The following is a 27,178-nucleotide window of genomic DNA, read 5'->3' on the forward strand; positions in this document are numbered from 1 at the left end:
AAAATAGATTTCCTGGACATATAAAATCCCTAGGTACTTCTAAGGATTAAACTATAGCATGCACGTGTGTGTATGTGTATTCTTTTTGTTCTTAATATTCTATTTTTCCCAATTACATGTAAAAATAAATTTTAACGGTGTTTATTTTAAATTTTGACTTCCACATTCTCTCCCTCCTTCTTTCCTTTCACTTCTCTCTGAGATGGAAAGCAATTATATATATATATTTATATATTCTTATAGCAACTATTCTTACCTCTTGTATTTCATCTGGGACAGAAGAGTCCATTAGCCTAAAGAGCAAATTTCGCAATGGTCCGGCTTGCCTCCCAAGAATACTAGTAGCTACTCCTCCAGCCAGAGCAAGAGCAAGATGATTAGACAGCAACTTCAGGCACAATTTGAGGAAACTGTGATGTTCCCTAAAGGTAAACAAACTGCTATGAGTTTTAAATGCTTTCTTCTGCCTAATTTTTAATGTTTTTCTCCTAGAAAAACTGCTAAAGGTATGACTATAGTAATATGAATTCTAATTGTTATTCTCATAAAATTCAAGTGAAAAAAAATTCGCTATCATTACTTATGGCACAGATTCATTTATTTTTAAAGTATATGTTTCATATAATTAGAATACAGAATTTTTAAAAAACGTAAAACTAAAATTGATATGAAGTACCTTGATGAAGGAAAAGGAAGCGGGGGAATCTCACTGTTTATTTTATCACAGTATCTTTCAAGAAAGGAACGTAAATGTGAGAAAGTACTCTCTTCAAGATCTACACAATAAGGTCGATGCCATGCAACAACCTGCCTGGAAGATTAAAAAAAATTCAAATCTATTTTAATATAAATTACAAAAACATGACTGCCTAACAATGAAATAAAATCTGAAATATCTTGGCTTATAAACACTGAAGATTTACAGAGAAGTTTTTCTTGACTGTTGGGATGACAAAGTATTAAAAAACAGACTAGTAAATACTGGAAACCTACTATATATATGCTTGATTCACAAAAGATTTTTTAAAATTCACAATAAAAAATCTCTCCTGTAATGTAATGTCTAAAAATAAATGTCATCTGACTTCAAACTATACTAGCTATATCATAAACTATAATTTTTATAATAATTTGGTACTACATTTTAATATCTTTATGTCCTTATAAAATGTATGGTGGTTAAAAGATTGATGTATGATAGGTGAAAAAAGAACTTAACATTGAGTTACACTAAACACAAAGAGTTCCCAAAAGGGAGTTTTCATGGCAAATAAGAAGATTTTTAATGATCTGTTCTGAGAGAACTGTCTGCTTGTTGACTGATCTGGTATAATGCCTCCTACCTTTGGAGAAAACCTAAAATTCTTCATATAGCAAATATTTTAATATAAATTCTGACCAATGTTATTTTAACAAACCAGATAGAGCAAATGTACTTGGAAAAAACCTATAAAAAGCACTAAAACCAAATAAATGCTTTAAATATTTTTAAATATAATCCATTTTATTTTTATCTCCTTTTATGTTATGCTCACATAACTTTTTCTACTAGTATTTTGAGGATGGAAATCCATAAATCAATGTTAAATTTAAAAAATAAAATCTACAACATAGATTCTTGTTTCTGAAGCTTGTGTATACAGGTAAAACATATGAGCCAACTACTACACTTTACATTAAACTTCCAAAGGAGATAACATACAAATTAAAACATCACTATTAGAAATGCTAAAAAAATTTCATATATAAAGAAACATGCTTCAAATTATTAATAAAATTTTGTTTGCTAATTAACAAACATCCACAGTATTTCAAAACACTAAAACTCATTTACCTGTCCCTGGGAAGAGCTGTCCATGCCAGGCTATGTGATGTTCCTGCTGAAATCTGTTGAATTGCTACTCCATCTAAACCACTAACTTTCTTTGGTTTGGTAATAGGACCTGTGGAATTTCCTTGACCACACTGTCCCATAGAATTATTACCCCAAGCATAAACTTCATTATCTGAAGAAAAATAAATTACAAAGAAAAAAGACACATATGAGTTGACATTTTAAAAATAATAAACATTACATGTACCAAAGTGTGTTGATTATTTTACCATGAGAAAGGGCCAAACAGTGACTGTCTCCAATTGAAATATCAACTATTCTTGTAGCTGCCAGTTCTTCAATAAGTTTTGGTCTCAAAGCTGTAGCTTCTGAAGAACCACAACCTAGACAAGCTCCACAACCCCATGCATAGACCTACAACACAAATAAAAATCTTAAAGCAAATAATTCTATATTTTAAATTCTTAAATATGATTTCAAAACCACTTAGAATCACATGAAATGGGAATAAAATATAAACATTTAATATAAAAACTTAAGGGTTAAAATTAAATACTTATTACTTTACGTGGAAAGCATAACACGATATACCAGACAGCCAGCTCGTCATCATAATGATACCAACATATTTTCTCATTCTTGTTTAGGTTTTGTCTTTCACTGGATTTGAGTCAAAACTGACATTTAACATCACACTATCAGAATAATCATTTCAAGTCATTTGTACAGTGATAATACAAGACTTACAAACAGCAACAAATCCAAATATTCCATTCATCTTTATACAAGAATCTTAGATTGATGTCTGAATTTTGAAAACTGCCAATCAGATACTGTTAGAATGAGATTAGTTTTAAGTGAAACATAACCCTGAAACACTTATCTTGAACACAAAAAAAATGACTACAGCTAAACAGTAGAAATATCAGCTATGATAAACTTCAGAAAAGCAAAATTCCCAAACTGACAATGAAAATTATATTCAAACTTTGTATTGGAATAACCATCATATTAGTAAATCCAAAATTCAAAAATTGCTTTTAAATCAACAATTATACGAAAATATATTTTCAGACAGCAGTACTAGGGGTGACCGTCTACCTAAGCCTTCATTTCACACAGCACAAATTAACTCATTTAAGGTGGATTGCATTCTTGTAAATACACTCATCAGAGCTGCACCAATCCATTCTAGTCTACTTCAGAGGCCTACTGAAAAAGTATAGCTTGGCTTTACAAGGTGCACACATACAAGCAACAGAGGAACAACTGTGTGCACTCTTCTGTAAGAATCTACCAATAAGGAAGCAAGAGCTCCAAAACCAGCTCTCTTAAAAAAGAAGAGATTTTAATCCGACAGCTCCTTCAGCAACCTGGGTTTATCCTTTTCCAGTACCTTGGCACCAAGCAGCTTCAGAGAAGCAATGTAAAAAAGTAAAGCAAAAAAAGACTTGAAAGCCATAAAATCCCTTGAGCACTGAAGGATTTCAAAATCAAATTAAAAAAGGAAAACAGAGTGAAAATCAGAGTTTCAAATCTTCCACATCACCTGAGAATTACTTAGATAATTTTTCCCCTAGTCAAATACTTTGTCACAACAGACACTTAAATATTTGATCAAATGGATAAAAGTATTAAATGATTAATTAAACTTTAAATGGACATTGACAATTTAGTTTTGATTCATATAATTATGACCATTTAGCTATATACCACAAAAAAAGTGCCACTGAAAAATAAAGACTAACAAAACAAAGAATAGAATAAATGGGAGGGCAGGATAGGATTAAGTGAAATAGAGTTAGTCTTTCACAACATGTCTACTACAGAAGTGTTTTGCATGACTGCACGTGTACAACCTATATTGAGTTGCTTGCCTTTTCAATGAGGGTGGGTGGGAAGGGAGGAAGGGAGAAAATTTGTTTTAAAAAAAATGTCTTCACATGCAACTGGGAAATAAGAAATACAGGAAATGGGGTACAGAAGTCTATCCTGCTCTACAGGAAAATAGAAGGGGAAGGGGATAAGAGAGAGGGGGGAGAGACAGAAGAGAAGGCAGACTAGGGGAAGGGATGAGAGGGGGTGAAAATTTGGAACTCAAAAACTTGTGGAAGTGAAGAAAGGATGGAAGGAAAGAAAGAAAGAAAGAAAGAAAGAGAAAAAGAAAGAAAAAAGAAAGAAAGAAAGAAAGAAAGAAAGAAAGAAAGAAAGAAGAAAGAAAGAAGAGAAAAAGAGAAAGAGGAGGGGGAGGGAGGGGGAGAGAAGGAGAGAGAGAGAAAGAAAGAGAGAGAGAAAGAGAGAGAGAAGAAAGAAAGAAAGAAAGAAAGAAAGAAAGAAAGAAAGAAAGAAAGAAAGGAAAAGAAAGAAAACCAAGCTAATTTTCCCCTCATTTTTGACTTTCAAATATTTCAAAACAATAACAACAACAATTATGATAGCTAGCATTTACAGCACCTCAAAGTTTGCAAAGCGCTTTACAATACTGTCTGATTTCATTCTCACAAAAACCCTCAGAAGTAAGTAGGTACTGTTACTGTCCCCATTTTAAAGATGAGGAAACTGAGACTGGGGGAGTTTAAGTGACCTATAAAGGGTCACATAGCTTTGTTGTTGTTACATCATTTAAGTTTTATTGAACTCTTTATGACCCCATTTGGGGTTTTCTTGACAAAGATACTGGAATGGTTTGCCATTTTCTGCTCCAGCTCATTTTATAGAAGTGGAAACTGAGGCAAACAGGGTCAAGCGATTTGCCCAGGATCACAAGGCTACTAAGTGTATAAGGCCAGACTTGAACTCAAGAAGAGGAGTCCTCCTGATCCCAAGCCCAGTCCTCTATTCATTGTGCCACATAGCAGCCCAGCTAGCACGAAGCTGAAGTTAAACTCAGCTCTTCCTGACTCCAGGTGCAGACCTTATTCCACTACCAACAGCAGAAAATATCTGAATTCAAAAAGGTTTGCTCCTGTCAGCTGTTGAGTCACTTGCTTAAAATAACATTAAATGAAATTCCAATGTAACAAAGAATTCAGAAAGTACCCTGGAATTTATTATGATGGGCTTTTATTTAAAAGTGAGATAAATAAGTAAAGAAATAATCTTAAACAGAAATCGGATTTCCTAATATTATCCTACCTTTTCACACGAAACAAAAGAGAGAAGACATCTTGTTAGAAAGTCTGACAACTTTGATATTTAGAAGTCTGAAACTTATCTGAGATGATAGGATAAATACAAAGGCATGACGCTCTTCCTTTGAAACTACTGTTCTAGTCATGTAAATATGCATTTCCTTTGACCTACCTGTCCTGTTGACGTCAAGGCAAGTGAGGACTGGCTCCCAGCACAAACTTTTCGAATAAACATTCCTTGTAAAGCTTCTATAACTTTAGGTTTATACACTCTATTTGTATCACCATGACCAAGTTTGCCTATAAAAACACAATTGAAAGAAATTTGCTTCTAAATTACCTTGCTAGTTCTCTAAATTCTTTTACCTCTAGTAATAAATACCACTTTTTTTAAAAGCTTCTTCATAATCTGCCTCCAGCCTACCTTCCCAGGTTTACTGCACATTTCTCTCCTTCCAAAATTCTATATTGTAAACAAAATGGATTTCTCTCCTAGTCCTCATTAATCTTAGTACCTTCTCCAGGAGATCATTTCCAATTTATCCTGTCTATATCTTGTTTGTACATACTGTTTGCATGTTATCTCCCCCATTAGAGGAGGAGGGAGTCTTTGAGGACAGGGACTGTCTTTTGCCTTTTTTTGTATCCCCTGCAGTTAACACAGTGTCTGGAACATTGTAGAAATTTAATAAATACTTGCTGAATGACTTGCTATTCCTTATAAATGACAATCCATCTCCCTTTGCATAAGCCATCCTCTAAGCTTAGAATGCACTCTCTCTCTACCTCTACACCTCATGGAATCTCTGGCTTTCTTCAAGGGTTATCTTAGGCGCCATCTTCTACAGGAAGCCTATTCTTAATGTTCTCTTCCCCCAGAAGTTACTTTCTATCTTACATATATTTTGTATTTAATCTTCTATTTACATGTTTTCTTAAAATAGAATGTAATCTACTCACAGTCTCAGATGCTTACTATCTGTATGACCTTGGGCAAGTCACCTTACAGTTATAGGCCTCAATTTCCTCATGTATAAAATAAAAGGTATGAACTAGACAGCTTCTGACATCTTTTCCAGCTCTACACCAAAGACCTTATGATCCTATGAAGGCAGAGGCTACTTTGGTTTTTGTCTTTGTATCCTCAGAGACTAGAACAGTGCCTGGCATACAGCAGGCACTTAATATTTCATGAATGAATAACTGAACTTGATTTCTTTCCATAGTTCTTCCTCATTCATCTTAAAAAACCCAGAGTTATAAACTGAAGATTCTGACCTATGGAGTAAATGCTTCATTTTGTTACTAGTAAACACAGTAAGCTATCATCTTTTCATAGCTTGGGTACGGAAAATTTGATGAATCAACTCTACAAAATAATCATTATTAAAGCATTTGACTCTCCTTAGCAAGGAAGGTTATAGAATTTGATGGATTGGAGAAATTCAAGAACACAAGCTACCCATCTAGCTAAGTACAATCTGGGCCAAAGGCCAAAAATTGTGTGTGTGTGTGTGTGTGTGTGTGTGTGTGTGTAATATTCTACAATCCTTTCTAAAGTCAAGACTCCAAGGAATGTTTTTAAGTTTACTTACATTAAGACATTAAGTAGAAATGTAAAGTACTTCCTGTAAGTATTTTAATTGCTTTCACATAACAAGAAAGAGCTCAGCATTCTATTTCTAAAAGGAGTTTTTGTTGCTTTTAAATCAGGAAATAAAAGCTACAGAGCCTTTAAAAAAATCAACAGAAAGCTTTCATATCACAAATTACCAATGGTCTACTAATGTTGAATCTAATCGCCTTTTCTCAATCCTGAACCTCAAGGCTGCAGTTGACACTGTTGACATCCTGCTCCTCCAGAGGACTGTCCTTTCAGGGCTTTCATGCCAGCGATCTCTCTTGGTTCTCCTCCTATTTGTATGACCACTCCTTCTAGTCTTCTTTGCTGATTTCCATATCCGTACCTAGTGACTGTGGCTGTCCCCCAAGACTCTGTCCTGAGCCCTCTTCTTGTTTCACTCGACACTACCTCACCACTTGGTGATTTCATCAGCTCGCTTGGGTTCAATTATCATTTCCACGAAAGTGATTCCCTAGATCTACTAGTCTTTCTCCTGAGCTATAGCCAGGGATCATTAAGTGTTTTTTGAACATTTCAAAATGGATGGCCCACAGGCAGCTCAAATCAGACTCATTCATTATCTTTCCCCAAAAATCCTTCCTTCTTTTTTCAACTTCCTTATTACTTCCAAGGACCCCACCCATCCTCTCAATCAACCACGACTGTGACCTCAGTGTCATCCTCAAGTCTTCTTTGTCACTCACCCCATATATCCAATTAGTTGCCAAATCTTGTCATTTTTTGCAATCACAGCATCCCATTCTCTCTACTCACATAGCCACCATCCTTGTTTAGGCCCTCACCTCTCACCTGCACTGATGCAGTATCTTCCTGGCCACTCTGCCTCAAGTCTGTTATTCCAATATATCCTCCATTCAACTGCCAGGTAATACTTCTAAAGCACAAGTCTGACCATGTCAAAACCCTGCTCTATGAGCTCTAAGAGCTCCCTGTTACCTCTAAGAATAATTGTGAAACTCACTCTTTAGTATTTAAAGCTCTTTGTAACCTGGCCCACCTCTGCCAACCCTTTTAGTCTTCTTATAATTTACTCATATCTCCAATCAAGCAACACAGGCCTGCTTGCCAGCTACCATCCGTTGTGTACCTTTACAAAGGTTGTCCTCAATGCCTAGTTGGCTTTGCATCCACACCTCCAACTCTGGTTTACAGGTTGTCTCTCCCATTAGACTGTGAGCTCCCTGAGGAGAAGAACTGTTCTTCTCTTTCTTTGTATCCCCAATGTTTAGAATTGTCCCTGGCACACAGTAAGTGCGTAATAAACATCTGTTGCCTGACTTGCTATTTTTCATTCTTGTGGTAGCCATACTTCATATTTTAAATTTATCTATCTAAATTCACAGTTCCAAAACAAACTACGGATATATACAATACAAACACTTGCTTTAGAAAGTTTAATCTCTCAAGAAAATAGCTCAATTTTATGCTGAAGTAATTAATTACATACCATTATCTCCTCCTCCAAAAGACCATACAGTTCTTCCATCTTTGGATAAAGCAATTGTGTGTGAACTGCCACAGGAAACCTCCCCAACATTGCTAATATCTTTTACTAATGTTGGAATGTTCCGGCTATTGCTGTCACCATGACCTTAGGGGACGATGGAAAAAGAAACAATGTTAAATTCACATTTTTCCCCCCATCCTGTACTTCACAGAAAGAACGATAATTTGAAGAAAACGGCATTATAAAAAGTAGCTACCCAATACAACAGAATGCAGAGATCACATGTATATTATACACATTTATGACCTTTTCTCTTTGAAAAACACTTTTTCACAATAAGTGATGTATTTTACTGAAGCGTCTTCAATTTTTTATTAAGCTGTTTTGAAGATAACCTGAAAAATGTCTAAACTGATATTGCACATTTGCAACTTTGAAAGCCTATATGATTATATATCAAACCAAATTAAAATTCATAGCAATGAAAATAACATACAGATTAGTAGCAAGATGTGTTTGCATAATTATCTGCCAAGTATTAGCAACACATTATATCTGTCCAAAATTTTAGTTTGAAACTAAAAATTACTTGAGATGTAAAACTTCCTTGATGCTTGATATTCAACTCAAAAAGTTTAGCAGCTACTGCAACAATAAGCACATATGAAAAAATGAAAAAACTCTTTTTCAAAAATCCCTGCTCTCAAAGAGCTTATAATGTAATAGGGTGAATATGACAAGTCAGTAATTATGACAAAAGGTAGGATGGCTTAACAGCAAGAATGTGTTAAAAGCAAGTTAATTACAGAATGTTCTGGAAAAATTAGAAGACAGTGACAACTTTCAACTGGGGTCAGATGACATATCAAGTATGTAGCACCATCAGGATTTCAACAAGCCAAGATAAGGGGATCTTAGAATCATAAGCTTTAGAGCTATGTATACACAACTTGAGAAATAAAGGAGGTAAGTGTATTTCAGGCAAGGAAGAACAGTATACATGGGGAAGAGAGAATTAAGAACAATATCACAAATTAGACTATTCTAGCAGATCAAATACATGGAGCGGCATAGCATGAAATAAGGCTAGAAAAATATTCTAAAGTCATATTGTGAAAGCCCTTAAATAACATTCTGAAATGTAGGTGATATAAAAACAAAAGAAAGCATAAAAAAACTCATTTGTAAAAACTGTCAATCTAGGTATGTATTTTACTCTACAGTTAGACCAATATATTAGAAACATTATGTTAAAAGTAAAAAACATACGTAATAGTGTCAGTCTAAGGAAACTACTATCGTTGCTATTTAGTAATTATAACCTTTCACTTTTCCCTCTTTAAATAATTTCAATTTTAGTAATTACCTAATCTTCCAAAATCTCCTTCACCCCATGTATACAATTCACCATCTTCAGTGACAGCAGCACTATGTCTATATCCAGCTGACACACACACAACTACCTGTATTAAACAAAAACAACATGATAAACATTGTGTTACCTAAACATGCCATATCCAGTATCCCACACAGTAAGTCCTGAACAGTTTTCCTCTCAAAGACTTGGTAGTTATCAACATTTACAAATTAACATGTTTACCTTATGAAATACTGTGTCAACTCAATGATGAAAGCCACAATTACTATTATTCACATTTATATAGCAAACCCCTAAGAAAAACTTTGGATAAAGAAAGCTTTACCAACATTCCTCACAAGAGCCCTAGGAGGTAGGTAATACAAAGATATTATTATCCCACTTTACATTTGAGGAAAAAAAATCTGAGGGGTTAAGTGCTTTCCTGAGCACTGCATACCAAGTTAAATATTAGAATTAGATCTTGAAAATTCAGATTTTCAACTGTTGAATGACTTGATATTTTTCATTCTTATGGTAGCCACACTTCCTATTTTATTTATCTATTTTATCTAAATTCACAGTTCCAAAACAAACAATGGTTACACACAATACAAACAATTACTTTAAAAAATTTAATCTCTTAAGAATTCAATTTTCAATTTGATTTCAATTTTTAAAATTTCAAGATTTTCTTTATACTATATAATACTATTTTTCTGGGACTAAGTGCGGGTCTGCCTTGAACCTAATTCAAGCTACTACTACTCCACAATTTCAAAAAACCATGATCTACACACAGTGAAGGACAAAATGGTTACATTTTATAACCATGGTAATAACTCCCAGAAGCTAATAACTCCCAGAAGTTAATTCAACATTTTTAAGAGAGGAGAGAAAATAACTAAGTAAGGCAATAAACCTTGAAAATGCTTTTTTACTCTCCTCAGTTTTTAAGTAGATTAGAACATTGGGAGCATAATGTAATCCAGGGAACAAAGATACCTCTAAAACATGTGAAAAGATAAATCTGTTTAGAGGAACAGTAGGGGTGTGAAAAGAAGAAAAAATTACTACATACATTATGCCCTTTTGGCATGATATATCTTGCCCTCACTTTAGGGAATGTTATACCACACAGAAAATGCATCAATCTATCATTATATGACATCTTTCCTTCAAAGAGCTCAATATTCAGTGACTGAATTCAACAAACTACATTCAAGGCACTGTGCTAGGCATGACAGAATTTCTTAAATGGTAATGTTTGACATTATTAACCTGAAAAGGAAAAGTAGAGAAAAAACTGAAAAAAAGAATTTAGGAAAGGTTCCATTTTATTGAAATTTTTAAAAATCTCAGCTAAAGTTATGGGAGAAATTCCATTTATCAAGATCCACTGTTTCAAAAGTACTCCTCTGAATGTTTTCAAGGTAAAAAGAGGCCAAAAGAACAGATACACATTGCATTGAGAGTGACCTCTCATCAATTCTGTACCCTCCATGAAATTCACTAGGCATACAAAGCCACCAAATTATATATGGGACAAATGTTTTACATTTAATTAAATTTCAAAAGTTAAAAAAAAATTTTAACTAATCATACAAAAATAAACCCCACATAGTGTTAAAGGGATATTTTTTTATAAATAACAAGTAAATTTGATAAAGTGTCTTCAATTCCTTAAAGATTATGAAAATTCAAATAAGTGCCATTCATTGAGAATTATACTCGGGGGCAGCTAGGTGGCACAGTGGATAGAGTACTGGCGTTGGAGTCAGGAGGACCGGAGTTCAAATGTGACCTCAGACACTTAACACTTACTAGCTGTGTGACCCTGGGCAAGTCACTTAACCCCCAAAAAATTTTTAAAATTAAAAAAAAAGAGAGAGAGAATTATACTTGGATTATATTTATGAAACTGAGTAAAAAATACAAGCAACAGACCAAAGAAAAGTTTTTCAAAAAGAACATATCAAAATAAAAATATACTTAAATATTTTCAATTTATAACAACAAAAGAAATTTTTACATACCTTCCCCTGAAGAGGTCCTTGAATAAGTTTAGGATACTTCTGTGTTGAACTATTTCCATGTCCCAGTTTTCCATAATCACCATCTCCCCAGCTGAAGACTTCACCTTCAGTTGTAAAAGCTAGCGTATGCCCATCTGATCCTTTAGAAGATGACACCTTTTTAATAGACCGATGAGGCTCAAATGTCAACTTTTTTAGAGTAGATTGATTGTTGGAATCTCCAAGTCCTAGTCTGCCATAACTACCTTTACCACAGGCTCTAACCGAACCATCCGTAGAAATTACAAAAGTGCAATACTGTCCAGCTTCAATCTAATAAAACAAATAAATAAGGGATAATTTTAAATATAGCATTTTTCATATACTATAAATATAATGTTGGATTTGAGAGACAGCATGGAGTACAAAGAAGTCTGAAATGGAGTTAAAAAGACCTAGGGTTCAAGTTCTGCTCCTGACACAAACTGTGTGATCAGAGGCAAATTACAACTTCTTAGTGCCTCCAGACACGGCCTAAGAAGAATTACTGGTTTGTAATCATTAAATAAATGTGCACAAAAGGAAATCTTGACACTGCTGAAATAAAAGCACTGTACCAAAAATTGTAAAGTTTTAAAACTGGCTTTAGTAAAAAAATCTAAAGGAAATCATTTAAGGCAATGTAATTTATGGCTTCCTGTGTTGTGACTAAATACAAGATATAAAAATGAGTTACTGATGGATGCTTTTTTCTATGGTGAACTGAACTTTTAAAATTCAAAAGTAATCTACATTTCACTTTTTCAGGCATTAACCAAATCAAGATTAAAGAAAACCACATTTGAAAATTTTATTTAGCCTTCTTTTATGACTAGAGAAAAGAAAAAGAAAGCAATAAATTTTCATATAAATCCCACAATAGTATAGGGGAGTTTGATCTACTATAGTAAATCCTTTTTAAAGAATATGTTCTGTGACAATATGGCAAAAATATATTTTAAGGAAAATCCAATAAAATATGCACAGAGCTCTACTTAGGCTGAAGGATGACTATCGATTTTTTTTTACAAATATATATTTTTTTAATTACATGTAAGAATTTTTAACATTCATTTTTTAAAATTTTAGTTCCAAATTCCTCCCCTCATTGAGAAGGCAAGCAATTTGATATAGGTTATACATGTACAATCATGCAAAACCTATTTTCATAGATTAGTCATGTTGTGAAAGATGACAGACAAAAAAGAAAGACGATCTTAAAAAGTATGCTTCAATCTGCATTCAGACTCCATCAGTTCTTTCTCTGGAGGTGAACAGCATTTTTCATCCTGACTCCTTTGGAATTATCTTGGATCACTGTATTGCTAAAAGTAACTAAGTCATTCATAGTTGATCATCGTACAATACTGCTGTTACTGTATACAATGTTCTCCTGGTTCTGCTCACTGTGCATCAGTTCATGTAAGTCTTTCCAGGTTTTTCTGAAACTGTCATGCTCATCATTTCTTACATCATAATAGTATTCCATTACATTCATATACCACAACTTGTTCATCCATTCCCCAATTGACAGGCATGTCCTCAATTTCCAATTCTCTGCCACCACAAAAAAGCTACTACAAATATTTTTGTACATATATGTCTTTTTCTGTTTTTTAAAAAATTCTCTTTAGGATACTAGAGGTTTGTTTGTTTTTTTAAGTAAACTAGAAAAGATATTTAAAAGCCAATCTAGAAAAAGTCTGTTTCACAGTTCAATTTCATTTTCCTTTACCAAAATGTCAATTTATTACAACAATCAGCTCAGTATGGAAATGGGAAAATGTTAATCATATGCTTCTTTTTTTTAAACAAAGACTTAAGACCTAGAGAAAACAACAAACATTTCTCATTTCTCTCTTTTACAATAATAATAAAAAGTATGGAAAACATATGAAAAAGAATTAACTAAGATTTGCAGCTTTTTTTTACATCACTCTTTTAATGCTACTTTTAAAAAACTTGTTGGCATGAAATACACACACATATAGCGTTTGTAATTAAAAGAAGTATACAAAGAACTCACTGTCTGTGCATCAGAAAAACTTGGTGCCAATTTAGGTTGTAGTATTTTTTCTTGTGTGCCTTCTACCAACTGATGACTGCTGTTACTGCCCCAAACGTACACTTCACAAGTTTCAGAAACAATGGGTGCATCACCAGTTTGAATGCTATCTGGGCTAGCACACGTTCTTGAGTAATCAGAAGCCATTCTGCAAACCTGTTAAAATTAAAAATAGGCAATTGATATTTAACATACTCTCAGAACTCTCTTTAAACAATGTTTTTTGAAATTACTAGGATTTTTTTCCCCACTCTCCTCCCAATACCCTCAAATGCTGAAATATTCCAAAACAGTATCTTAAGCATCCTTATGACAATTTGAACCATAAAATTTAGAATGGATGAACGGCCATACTACTTTAAATTATAAACTATTAAAAGGTAGTTATAAAGATGGCAGAAATAAAGATGGCAGCTCCAAAGAACTCATATCTTATCTGTCTTCTTTTACTTTCCTTCTAGCTCTGGCATGGTCTTTGTATTAAATTTCAAAATCTAGTCCCCTTGTTTTCCTTGCTTAATCATGTAAGCCAATAAAAATCTTATTTTCAAAAATCAACATAGTAGACAATAAGCACAACAGTAAATAAACTGTAGTAAAAAAAGAAACTTAAGACACAATCTTTAAAAACTACTTTCCAAAAAAGAATATATATTTTAGATATACTTCTAGAAGTAGAAGTCAGCATAATCTCACAGATCTACTGAATACACAAGGTGTTGAACTTAATCAGTAACTCTACTTTTCCATGCTCATAAGAGAATACTTGTTTTACTGAAAGAAAATGTAAGATGAGGAAAAGGAATAATCTTTTAATTTATTTTTACTGCAGGAGCTTACAGAAAAAAATCAGGGCAGTAATAAGAAACAAAAATTTTTAAAAGTCAGAATAATCTACTCACCAACAACCTAGATTTAGGAACGAGTTATTTTTGAGTGCTATATATGACATCCTACTTGAAGTTAAAATAATTAAGTGAAATGCAATTCAAACACATCACTAGCTTTAGTTCAAGACTTACTCAGGTTTTATTTACATACCTCTTCAAACAGACACAAAGCTGCCTCATAGAGAGAACACAAACCATCAGATGTTCTAGTTGGTTCCCTCCACTGACTTCGATCAGCAGACGAACCCTAATCAAAACATTTTAGCAAATACAATGAGAAAGACAGTGACACATTTGTTACAGATTAATTCTACAAAAGAAATTCATTTATTACAGGAAATGTTAACAAGACTATGAGCATTAAAGTCATTAAGCACATTGAGACTGATGCCAACATACCTACATTTACAGACATCTATTAATATATAACTCTGATATGTTTCAACAGATCTGGTTGTAAAACAAAATTCTATATAGTGATTTTAATTAGTCCCACTAATTCCTACATAAAAGGAAAGATCTACTGGAAGAATTATAAACTTAAAAAAACAAGGCTAGGCCTTGCTGTCTGACAAAGCACAGACCCAACAAAGTATCATACTATCACACTGAGTACTGTGCTCACCACAGCAGGTTTTCAAGCTAAATATTACCTGGCTCCTAGCTTCAAAATAACAGACAATTGGTGCCAGGACAACTTTAATCCATCTCTGAGCAAAGGCTACTCTTGTTCCTGGAACAAATATTATGCTATGCAGCTCAAGTTATTTATCTTGCCATGGACACTCCCTCTCTCGATACATTTTTACCTATTGAATTCCTACACGTTCTTCAAAACATAACTCAAACGGGGCAGCTGGGTGGCACAGTGAGTGGTTAGAGCACCTGAAGTTAGAAGGACCTGAGTTCAAATCCAGCCTCAGACCAAACATCTGACACTTAACTGTGTGATCCTGGGCAACTCACTTAACCCCAATTGCCTTTAAAAAAAAAAAAACAACTCAAATGCCACTTACTCCATCAAACCTTCCTTGACCCACCCTAAGTCGGTAACAACTTCCCCCCACCCCGAACCTTATATAAAAGGTATTTTGTGAATTATATCAATATAGATGATACACAAACATCAATCTACTAAATGTCCTCAACTTTGATGCCCATGTTCTCACTCCCAAATGCATGACTTTGGATTATAATTATCTTTATCTTTACCTTATCACCAAAACTCTAAGCTCCATAAATGTCAGAAGAAATGCCTTGTCTAAATTTTCTAATAGGCCCAGAGTCTACCCCAGCGCTCCATAAAAACAAGGTACATGTTTGCTAAATAAATAAATGAATGGATGGATGGATGGATAGTTGGATAGATGAATGGATGGATGAATAAATTCTGGCCATAACTATATCAGCCAGTTCTTCCCTCTCTTGCCTCAGCTTCAAAGCAGCTGAAAGCCATAGAGATGTTAACTCTTCACTCCCTTCAACAAAAATCATTTCAAGTACTTCTGGCAAAACTAAAAGATGATTTGAGGAGCACTTTGGTGCTAACATAAACAACTTCTTACCAAGTCATGCTCAAAAAACTATCCTTTGATTAAGAAACAGTAACCCAAGAAATGAATTTTTTCAATAACCCCTTAAACATCCTATTGGTTTTCTCCAGTTCTCCATCCCATAACCAGGACATTATCATTCAGAAAGCTTTACCTTCAGGAAAAGTAACCCAGGATTTGGAAGTTTGGCCAGCAAACAGCAAGTTCTGAAATATACAAAACTACCAACCAATCAACTAGCAAGTGTTTATTAAATGCTTCCTATGTGCCAAATGCTGTGCTATATCCTAGGAATATAAAGACAAAAAAAAATAGTCCTTGCCCTCAAGGAGCAGCACATACATTCTCTCAGAGGAGACAACCTATACATACTTAAGCAAATACAATATTTATACACTATGATTTTGGGGAGGGAAGTCACTGGTAGCTGAAAGGTGCAGCAAAGGCATCCTGTGAAAGGTGATACATAAGCTGAGCTTAAAGAAAATAAGGGATTCTAAAACAGAAGTGAATAGGGAATGTATCCAAGGCACTAGAGACAGCCCATGCAAAGACAGGAGTAGGTGCACTGTGTGAGGAAAGCAATAAGGTCACTTTGGGTAGTAAGGGGAGTTACGTATAATAAGTCTGGAAAGGTTGGATTCATGTTGGAAAGGGTTTTAAATTCCAAATAGGAGAGTTTTTGTTTGACCTTGATGTAATAGGGAGCCAATGGAATTTCTTGAGTTGTAACATGGTATTTCAGGAAGATCATGTTGGCAGTTATGTAGAGAAGGGATTGAAGAGAGGAAACATATGAGATAAGAAGACCAGTTGCCAGGCTTCTGCAATAATCTAAGCAAAAGGTAAGCAGTGCCTGAACTAACATGGTAGTCCAATGACTAAAGGGAAAGGGATAGATGCAAGACATGTTGTGGAAATAGAAATGACAAGACTTGGCAAATTACTGAATAGGTAGGGTAATGCAGAGCAAAGAGTTGAGGATGGCTCTGAAGTCACAATCCTAGGTGACTAGAATAGTGGAACACTCTACAGAAACAGGAAAGTTCTGAAGAGGAATGGTTAAGTTGAAGGAAAGAATTGTTTTTTGCCTTAGCACTCATGAAATTTATTAGTTAAGGCATGAAGGTATTTTGACCTCTCTCTGTGGTAGAAGTATTAACACAACAAAGATGTTCTTAAGTACTGAAGAAGTAACCCTCAAGCAACGTTTTAAAAATAAAGCATTTAAGCCAAATACAAAATGAGTAATCTTAATACACTCAAAAGAAAACGTATATATTTCAACCTATTTTTTATATCAACCAGGCATGGAAAAGAACAAATTTTGGGGGATTGTTTTTAAGTTTACTTATGCACAAGAAAATCAACAGTAGTGGACAGAGTACTTGAGAGGCAGGAAGAACTGGGTTTCAAATACAAATCTAAAATTTTAACTATGTGATGACAGTGGATAAGCCACTTAACCTTTCAGTGTCCCCAGGCAATCCTCTAAGATTCTAAGTCATAGATGAATTTGCCAGTCTGCATTGGTAAAGAGTTCTGACACCAAAGAAATCAAAGGTCTTTAACATGCTGACTCATGTACAAACATTTTTACTAGAGTTTCTACACCAAGCCAATTTGATAAATTGCTCCTTCAAGTATGTTGAAAATGAAACACAATAATGCTTGATTTTTGTTCAGATCCATTATCCATTTAGGAAATTAAGTATGAAAACTTCATTAATGCAGAACAACTCCTCAAATGTTATCTGTTGCAAGGAATCATTCAGGATTGCAGTTTTCATGATAGCTGAGCATTAAGTGATTCATATATATTAGCATGCATTATGCAAGGAGATCTTTTCTAAAGTATGTCATATACTTCAATGCTTTTATTTACTATGCAATATATGGCTATAAATGCAAGCATAGAGGGTGTGGCACTTAAGATGATACTACACTATATAAAAGAGTGGATCTCCATCAACAGAGTGCTGAACTGGTTACCCAAATACTAGTCAGAAGCTGGCAATCACAAGGCATACTAATAATGCTATGTACTGATAAGTAATTTTCTATGCTTATGTGTTCAATGTCTACAACTAAGATATATATCTACTTAAATTATCTGTTTTGCTTTATTTTTTCCATATTTGACTTTCTTCTCTGTTGCCAATAGGGTTTCCACTCAGTTTTCAATATTACATTAATTTCTGATAGCAACTGTTGATAATACTACTGATCCCTACCTCATTTTCCTCCTCTTTCTACTTTTTTTTCTCTTGCCTTTTGGCCCTTCATCTATCCTCTTCTTTTGTGACCTTTCTGTAGCCTCTGATGCTATCAATGATTCTCTTCTCAATACTCTCTCTTCTCTTCATTTTTGTGAAACTATCTTCTCCTGGTTCTCCTACTACCCATCTGATCACTCCTCAATCAACTTCCTTTGCTAGATCTTCATCCAGGTAACACTCACCAACCATGGGTATTCCAGAGTGCTCTTTCCTGGGTCCTCTTCTCTTCTTCCTCTATACTATATCACTTGGTGATCTCATCAGCTCCCAAGAATTCAATTATAATCTCTATACTGATGATTCCCAAATATGCTTATTCAGCCTTAACTTCTCTGCCTTAACCTCTCCAGTCTTGTATCTCAAACTGGATTTCCCATAGATGTCTTAAACTCAGCAATGTCCAAAACTAAATTTATTATCTTTCCCCACAAACTCTCCTTTCTTTCTGACTACTTTATTACTATTAAGGGTATCACATCCTTCCAGGCACCTACATTCACAGCCTAGGTATCATTCTCAACTCTTCACTCCTTCTCATCTCCCCCACAATCCAATCTATTGCCAAAGCCAGTAGATTTTTTTTCTTCATAACATGGTCCACATACAGTCCCTTTTCTCTCCTCTGACACTACCGCCAAACCTCCTGGTAGTCTACCTGCCATAAGTCTCTCCATCCCTATTCCAGTCCATCTTCCACTCACCTGTCAAAGTTATCTTCCTAAAATAAGTCTGATCATGTTATCCTCTCCTATCCCCTGTCACAATAAACTCTGGTGGCTCCCTATTGCCTTCAGGATCAAATATAAAATCTATCTGTCATTCAAAGCCCTTCATAACCTGCCTTATACACACATACCTTTTTAGTCTTCTTACAGCTTATACAGCTCCCAGCACACCAGCTCTGTGATGCAGTTACACTGGTCTATTTACTATTCTTCAAACAAGACATTTTATCTCCCATCTCTATTTTCACTGGCTGTCTCCCATGCCTGTGACGCTTTCACTCCTCATCTTTGCCTCCTGGTTTCCTATACATCCCATCTAAAATCCTGCGTTCTAAAGAAAGCCTTTCCCAATTTCCCTAAATTTTAGCGCCTTTCCTCTGCTGAACTATTTCCCATTTATCCTGTATATAGCTTGTTTGTACATTATTGCTTGCATGTTTGTCTCCCCTATCAGAATGTCAGTTCCTTGAGAACAGGAATTGGTTTTTGCATTTTTTTGAATCCCCAGCACCTAGCACAATGCCTGGTACATAGAAGGTGCTTGATAAATGCTGAACTGACAGACTCTTCTGTCTCCTAGCTCCTCCTCTTCAATGACTGGCTTAGAGTCAGTCTTTGACTCTCAAAATCACAAAATATTATAGCTAGAAGAAACCTCACAGATTATGTAGCCCAAACTACAATCCAAGGAGAGCAAACTGTTCTCTATCAATACAAGTTAGCGCCTACTCTACAATTTATAATTTTAGAGAATGCCTAGGGCACTGAAAGGTTAAGTGCTTTGCCCAGGGCCACAAAGCCAGAACAAGTTAAATGTGGGACTATCTCCAAGGCCAGTTTTCTTATCTATTATGCAGCGCTTCTCTTTCAGATCAGTCATTAAGGATTTTTTTTTTCCTTCCTAGGCAACCTAAAGACAAAGGAAAGATATTCCAGTTTTCTCCCCACTGTTAGGATTCAAGATGTATTTCTATGAGGAAAAAAACTTAGCAAACCATATACAAGATGAATATATCAGTTGGGAATTAAACAGGAGACTATGACATTTCCTTAAAAAAAAAAAAGGTGTTTAAACACTCACTAATACTTATATAGGAAACTTGGATTCAGGTGTTCATTCTGTCACTGACTAGCTGTGTGACCTTGGGCTAGTCACTCTCCCTCTTCTAAGCCTCAGTTTCTTCAACTGTAATATCAGAATAAATATACTCAATGAATGTACCACACAGTTGTAGCACAGACCAAAAGAGACTATAAAAATACTAAACACTGTAACTACTCTATAAGTCTTATAAGTTTCACAATAATAATGGGCATTGCTAAGGAAAAAATAGAAAAAGGCAATAAAAATATGCAATTTATACATTATTACTGCATCCCGGAGAAATAAAGTAATGCATGCCATTCACCCATTATCCCTAATCAATTTAATCACCCTATCCACCCCTTTTACATGCCCAATTCAGTCACCAGCCACTCTAAATAAAGGTCCTCTTCCACTGAATTCTTTGGAAAATATTAAATTCCCCTCCATTCTTAATTTTTTTTCCCTCTACAACACTCCTTCCACTTCCCCCCCATTAAATGAAACCTAAAACCATGCAGATTAGGTTCATTATAAATCCAAGCTGGCAGCTGGCCCTCACTACTGTTTGGCTTTCTTTCTTTCTTTCTTTTTTTCATTTCTTCCAAACCTCCACTACTTCTATTTCTCCTACCTCCTCCACTCCTCATTTTCTTTCTTTTTTTTTTTTTTGGTTGGGCAATGGGGGTTAAGTGACTTGCCTAGTGCCTACACTAGGTCCTCCTGAATCCAGGGCCGATGCTCTATTCATTGAGCCACCTAGCTGCCCCCACTCCTCATTTTCAAATTGCTTTATTCTTACTTTGCTGGGAATACTAAAGGCTTTTTCACATAAACTTTCATCTCCCCTCCTCCTAGACTCACAAATTCTCAACAAAAAGCATATATTACGCCCTTTGTGCCAGACACAGAACAAATACAAGCAAAAAGAAAGACAGTCCTGCCCTCAAAGAGTTTTACATTCTAACAGGGGGCTGGCATGAGGCATAGCAGGAAAGAAGAAGGTAATCACAAAGGAACAAAGTTGAAAAGCAGTCTTGAGAGTCAGGAGCTGAGCCAGGTTAGTGGTAAGCCCGGCCAGCATAGGTACTTTCTCCAATGGAGGTTCTGAAAAGGTACCTCAAAATAAGCAGAGGAGTTCACACGGAGACACAGAGATGTCTCCAGCATAAGACACAGACTTCCTTCTAGCATCTACTTTTGCAAGGCTAACTTACCCTTTTTTTCACCTGTACCTAGCATCTCTATTCACTTCTCCAGGACCTTATTTCCTTATTTCGTCCATCATTCCCTCTCTTATGTACCTTAAATATCTCCTTTTTAGTTAGCTTCTTCAAATCTAATTTGCAATCAGGCTCAGATCTCCCATATTCCTAAAAAAGGAGGGGAAAAAACCTTTCTCTTCACCCAGTTACCTCTGTACCCCCATAGTGCCTCTCTCTCTCCTTTCTTTCACTGCTCAAACTTCTTAGAATAATATTCTCTGCATGTTATTTTCACTTTCCAAACCTGTACCACTTTAAAAAAAATCCCTCAATACTTGTTTTCAAATCAATTCAATTTCAACACAGACTTTATTAAGTACCTATTGCCAAGCACTGTGTATGAAGACACAGACACACAAATTAAAAAGCTCCTGCCCCAAAGGAGCAACACATGCTATAGAGCAGTTGACATGACAGTAATTTGGGTCACACAGGACCAGGAGCATAGGAAGGCATACTTATGCTCTGAGAGCTTTAATTTTCTTTTAAGTTACCTCATTCTAAATTTAGTGACCATAAATATTCAACAATAGAAATAAAAATAAAATGATAGCTAATGTAATTGTAAATTCTCACACAAAAGAAGCAAGAAAAAGCTGTTTTTACAGTGGAGGGAAAAGGGGGAATGTGAGAGGGAGGGAGTGAACCTTACTCTCATCAAAATTGGCTCAAAGAGGGAATAACATACACAGTCAATTGGGTACAGAAATCTACCTTTCCTACAGGAAAGTAGCGGGGAAGGGGATAAGAAAAGGGGAGGTGATAGAAAGGAGGATAGACAGGGGAAGGAATAATCAGAAACAAAACACTTTTGAGGAGAGACAGGGTGAAAGGAGAGAGAGAGAATAGAATAAAGTTGGGGAGAAATAGGATGGAGGGAAATACAGTCTTTCACAACATGACTATTACAAAAATGTTTTGCATGAATAATCTACATCGAATTGCTTGCCTTCTCAATAACAGATGGGGCGGTGCAGAGGAAGGAAGAAAGAGAACTTGTAACTCACAGTTTTGGAAATCAATGTTAAAATTGTTTTTATGTGTAACTGTGGAAAAATAAAACATTAAATTAAAACTTAAAAAGACCTGTTGGTGGACTTGGCTAGTGTTATAACCTGCATTTTGTGTGTTTATTTGGAAAATAATGTAATCACTATGACTTTAACTGTTACAGAACACATGAAACATATACAAAAGTTTTTCAAAATTTTCTTATCTTCTCTTCTTTCCTTATGCCTCCATTACCCCCTTATTTTTATTCTACATCCCCCAACTGCACTTGAGGTTACTACTCCCCCACCCCCACATCATTTTGGCTCCCCCTCAGAGGACATTATCACCCATTTTGGGAACCTATACCTAGAACTTGACATTGTACAGACATCAATACTGCACTCAGGCTGTCTACCTGCTATTCCACCCCCTTCCTCTCCCTTTATGACTAACCCACTTTCTTTTCCAGATCTACATCTCTGATGGCATCCTTGGTTGCTTCTCCTGCACAAATCATTGTGGGTAATGTATCACAGCATACTCAAATACAGTGTGCCCTTCAACACCCTATGGATGACTTGCAACTTTCATTCTTTGAGGCTCTGGAGGTTTATCTACTTGGACCTGTGCTATATATCCTTCAAACACCGGTGAATACCTGTTTTGTGCCTCTCTTGATATTAACAATTGCCAGATTGAAAAAAGTTATCTTATTCATCTTTTAAGGAATCTAAATGATTTTTATACATGCATAGGAGATACCCTGCTGGAAGAAAGCCTTTAAAGTCTGTTTTGTTCTGATGAATCAAAAGCTTCTTAGAAAAAACAATAAGCATCATAGGAGAACTTGTTTTCTCTACACCTTTAATGAAATTGCTTGACTGTAAAGATGTAGTCTGCTGCAGAACAGTTCATCAAAGCCTGCTGATTCTCTTTTGAAACTGTGATGCCCTCACTATGCAATCCATAGGGCACTGAAGAAGGACACATCGTATTTGAGCTCATAGAACTCATAAAGTTGGGAAAGTAGGCATGAATCAAGTTATTAATACTCTTATTTGTCATCCTTTCTTTACAAAACTAAGGTCCAAGGTTTCCCCACCCCCCTTAGGAACATCAATGTAATAAACATCAATAAATATGTTTTAAAATAAAAAGGTAAAGGTACACAAAACTGAACTGACACATAGTTTGGTTTAGCTATTCTTTTTTTTTGACATATATTTGTTGAGAGAATACTCTAAGGCATCATGCAAAGCTTATCTTTTTTCAAGATGATGACAGATTTATTCAACTATTTAAAAAACCATTAAGCAAAATGTCCACTTAGCCTACAATTTTTCCTATATTACTTATATCTGTCATACCTATTCACTTCTTTGTAGTTCATTTTTCAAGTCACAAGTATTTTTAAAATTATTCTGTCCCTCCAAATTATCCCCATCTCTCAAGAAAATTTTTTAAAAACCACTCAAGGGGCAGCTAGGTGGTGCAGTGAATAGAGCACCGGCCCTGGAGTCAGGAGGACCCGAGTTCAAAATGTGGCCTCAGACACATAACACTCACTAGCTATGTGACCCTGGGCAAGTCACTTAACCCCACTGCCTAGCCAAAAACAAAACAAAACAAAATTCTAAAAAAAACCCCACTCAAAACGTAGCTATATAGTCCAATAAGACAAATTTCCACAATAGCCATGTCCAAAGGTGAGCATCATGCCTCATGTTCATTCTTTTGGAACTGTGGTTTGTCAGGGTTCTAAAAGGCTTTCAAAATTGTTCTTTTGTAATTGTTAGATGAATTAGTTTCCCAAAATGTACACCTTTTTTTAAAAAATTCACTTTTCACACATGGTAGTTCCAACTCTGCCATGATTTTATGTCCCCATCTTAACTTCCTTCTGTTCTCTTCTGTTAATTTTAATGACTCAGTGATTCTTTTCTTTCTTTTCTTCCTTTTTAAAGTCCCTAGCACTATTCCCACTGCTTCTCCAATTTTCTCCTTTAAAAAAAAAAAAAGAATAAAAGCCCCTTGTAACAAATTAGTCACTCTAAACAAATCCACACATTGGTGATATTTTAAAAAGTATGTCTCATCATGCACCCTCTAATCCATCACTTCTGTGCCAAGAGATAGGAAACATTATCAGCCTTCTAGTTAATTATAACTATTATTATTATAACAATCATATGATTGGTGATTGCTCTGATGGTGGTTCTTAAATCTTTTGCAGATGTTTTTCCTTTACAATGTTGTAGATGTTATATAAATTGCTCTCTTGGTTCTGCTCACTTCATTCTGCATCAGCTCATACGAGTCCTCCTAAGTTTCTCTGAATTTGTTCCTTTATGTCATAATTATTTGTTCAGTCATTCCTCAATATATTCCTCTACTTCTAGTTCTTTGCTACAACAAAAGGTCCAGATATAAGTATTTTTGTATACGTGGTTCACTCTCCCTTTTCTTTGATCTCTTTGAGGGCATAAACTGGGTAGTGCTATCATTGGTTCAAAGAGTATGCGCAATTTACTGACTTTGGGGTATGATTCCAAAATGCTTTCCAGGATGGCTAGATCACTTCGCATCTCCAATAAGAATGCAGTAACATGCCAGATTTCCTGATAGCCCCTCCAACAGTTCTCATTTTGCTTATCTTTGCTAATCCTGATGTGTATGAAATGGAAGTTCAGAATTATATTCATTTGCATTCCTCATTATTAGTTATTTGGAGTATTTTTCCCAAATGTTTGTTAATAATTGCTTATTAACAACTGTTTATTCTTATTACTTGAACATTTATTTACTGGGGAATAACTCTTATTCTTATATATTTGTATTAATGTCCTATATTTGGAGTGTCTTTATGAAAGAAATTTGCTGTAAAGACTGTTCCCAGTTAACTGTTTCCCTTCTAATTTAAACTGTCTGTGCAAAAAACAACCAAAAAAACCCAAACCCACTGCAGTCTTGTATAACCAGAGTTGTCCATCTCATGTCCTATTATTATTTCCTAATTCCCTTATTCGATCATGACCTCTTCCCTTTATCCAAAGCTTTGGAAAGTATCTCCTTTCCTGCTCCTCTAATATATAGGATGACCTTTTTCATCTAGGTATCATATTCATTTATATTGCTTTTTGTAGCATATGGTATGAGATGTTGATCTAAATCTGTTTTCTGTTGAACAGCTTTCCAACTTTCTCAGGAGTTAATGGTGAGTCTTTACTCCATTAGTAGAAGTCCTTAGGTTTATCAAACATTATGCCATTATGTTTAGTTGCATCTGCAGCTTGCATACATAATATGATCTACTATGTGCCAACACTATTTAAGACCTTGGGATATAAAGAAAGGTAATAGACAGACACTGGCCTTTAAAGAGCTCATTAAAATCTAGGGCATCTAGGTGGTGCAACAGATAAAGCACCAGCCCTAGAGTCAGGAGGACATAAATTCAAATTCAACCTCAGACACTTACTTATCTGTGTGACCGTGGGCAAGTCACTTAATCCTGATTGCCTCCACAGCAACAAAAAAGAGCTCACAATCTAGTGGGAAATACAACTTTAAACATCAATGTATAATGTATAAACAAGCTATATGCAGGAAATTATCAACAGAAGGAAGGCATTAAAATTAAGAGAGACTGGTAAAGGTTTCCTGTACTAAAATTTTTGATTATTACTACTTTGTAGTATAGTTTGAGATCTGCTACTGCTAAGCTCCTTTTTCTTCTCACCATATTTTCCTTGAGATTCTTGACATTTTGTTCCCCCAAGTAAATTGTTGTTTTTTCTTCTAATTCTATAAAGTATTTCTTTGATAGTTTGATTGGTATGGCACTGCATATGTAAGTTAATTTAGGTAGCATTGCCATTTTTATTACATTGGCACAGCCCAACCATGAACAGTTTACATCCCTCTTTATTTCAGTAAAAAATATTTTATGGTCTCATTCATAATTTTTTCATGTCTCTTGGTATTTTTCTATAGTATTGAGTGGAATTTCTTTTTTTAATCTCTTCCTGACGAGTTGTGTTGGTAACATATTAGAAAGATTATGATTTTATGGATTTATGTTGTACCCTGCCACTCTGCTGAAGTTATTACTTTTTTTTCTATTAAACTTTAGTTGATTCTCTGGCATTCTTTAAGGAAATCATTACGTCAAATGTAAAAAGTGATCATTTTATTTTCTTCTTTGCCTATGCCCAATCTCTCAATTTTTTTTTGTCTTATTACTACAGCTAGCATTTCTGGAATATCAAATAATAGTGGGTACAATGTTCAACCTTCCTTTAACCCTGATCTTAACAGAAAGGTCTTTAATATTTCTCCATCACAGAAATGCTAGCTCTTGTTTGCAAATAGATACTATTTACCATATTAAGGAATGATCCATTTATTTGTATGCTTTTCAATTTTTTTAATATTAACTCTAATATTTTGTCAAAAGCTTTTTATATTTAGTGATACAATCATGTAGCTTTTTTAAAAATCATGTAGCTTTTTTTTTTAAACTAATTTGGTCAACAGCAGTTATAGTTCTCCTAATACTTAATCAGCCCTGCATTCCCCAGTATCAATCAATTAGGCCACAGTATAATCTTTTAAAATACTGTTGCAACTACTCTGCTAATGTATTATTCAATATTTTTGCACTTATGTTCATTAGGGACACTAGTCTAGGGCTTTTTTTTCTGCTTTATTTTTCCCTATTTTAGGATTCAAGAATATATTTGTCTCACAGAGCAAGGTTGGTTAGATCTTTTCTTTCCTTATTTTTTGCAAACAATTTATGTAATACTGGACTAAATTGCCCTCTGAATATTAAATTGTTTGTTTAATGTCAAGAA

At 34.9% G+C, this 27,178-nt stretch overlaps 1 protein-coding gene across 1 annotated transcript in view; it reads right to left on the reverse strand.

Moving 5' to 3' along the window:
• Positions 1-27,178, reverse strand: part of HERC1 (HECT and RLD domain containing E3 ubiquitin protein ligase family member 1) — a 198,843-nt gene that overhangs the window by 143,446 nt on the left and 28,219 nt on the right. The window contains exons 4-13 of the mRNA XM_078151198.1: positions 14,575-14,670; positions 13,495-13,689; positions 11,451-11,762; positions 9,424-9,520; positions 8,058-8,201; positions 5,138-5,265; positions 2,104-2,248; positions 1,835-2,006; positions 677-811; positions 257-422 (exon numbers count right to left, since the gene is read on the reverse strand). Of these exons, the coding sequence (XP_078007324.1) occupies positions 257-422; positions 677-811; positions 1,835-2,006; positions 2,104-2,248; positions 5,138-5,265; positions 8,058-8,201; positions 9,424-9,520; positions 11,451-11,762; positions 13,495-13,689; positions 14,575-14,670 (1,590 nt within the window). The remainder of the gene's footprint in view (positions 1-256; positions 423-676; positions 812-1,834; positions 2,007-2,103; positions 2,249-5,137; positions 5,266-8,057; positions 8,202-9,423; positions 9,521-11,450; positions 11,763-13,494; positions 13,690-14,574; positions 14,671-27,178) is intronic.

Source organism: Phascolarctos cinereus, unplaced genomic scaffold (assembly GCF_003287225.1).
Source record: "Phascolarctos cinereus isolate Bilbo 61053 unplaced genomic scaffold, phaCin_HiC Scaffold_3;HRSCAF=262, whole genome shotgun sequence".
In the NCBI taxonomy this organism is placed as follows: Eukaryota; Metazoa; Chordata; class Mammalia; order Diprotodontia; family Phascolarctidae; genus Phascolarctos; species Phascolarctos cinereus.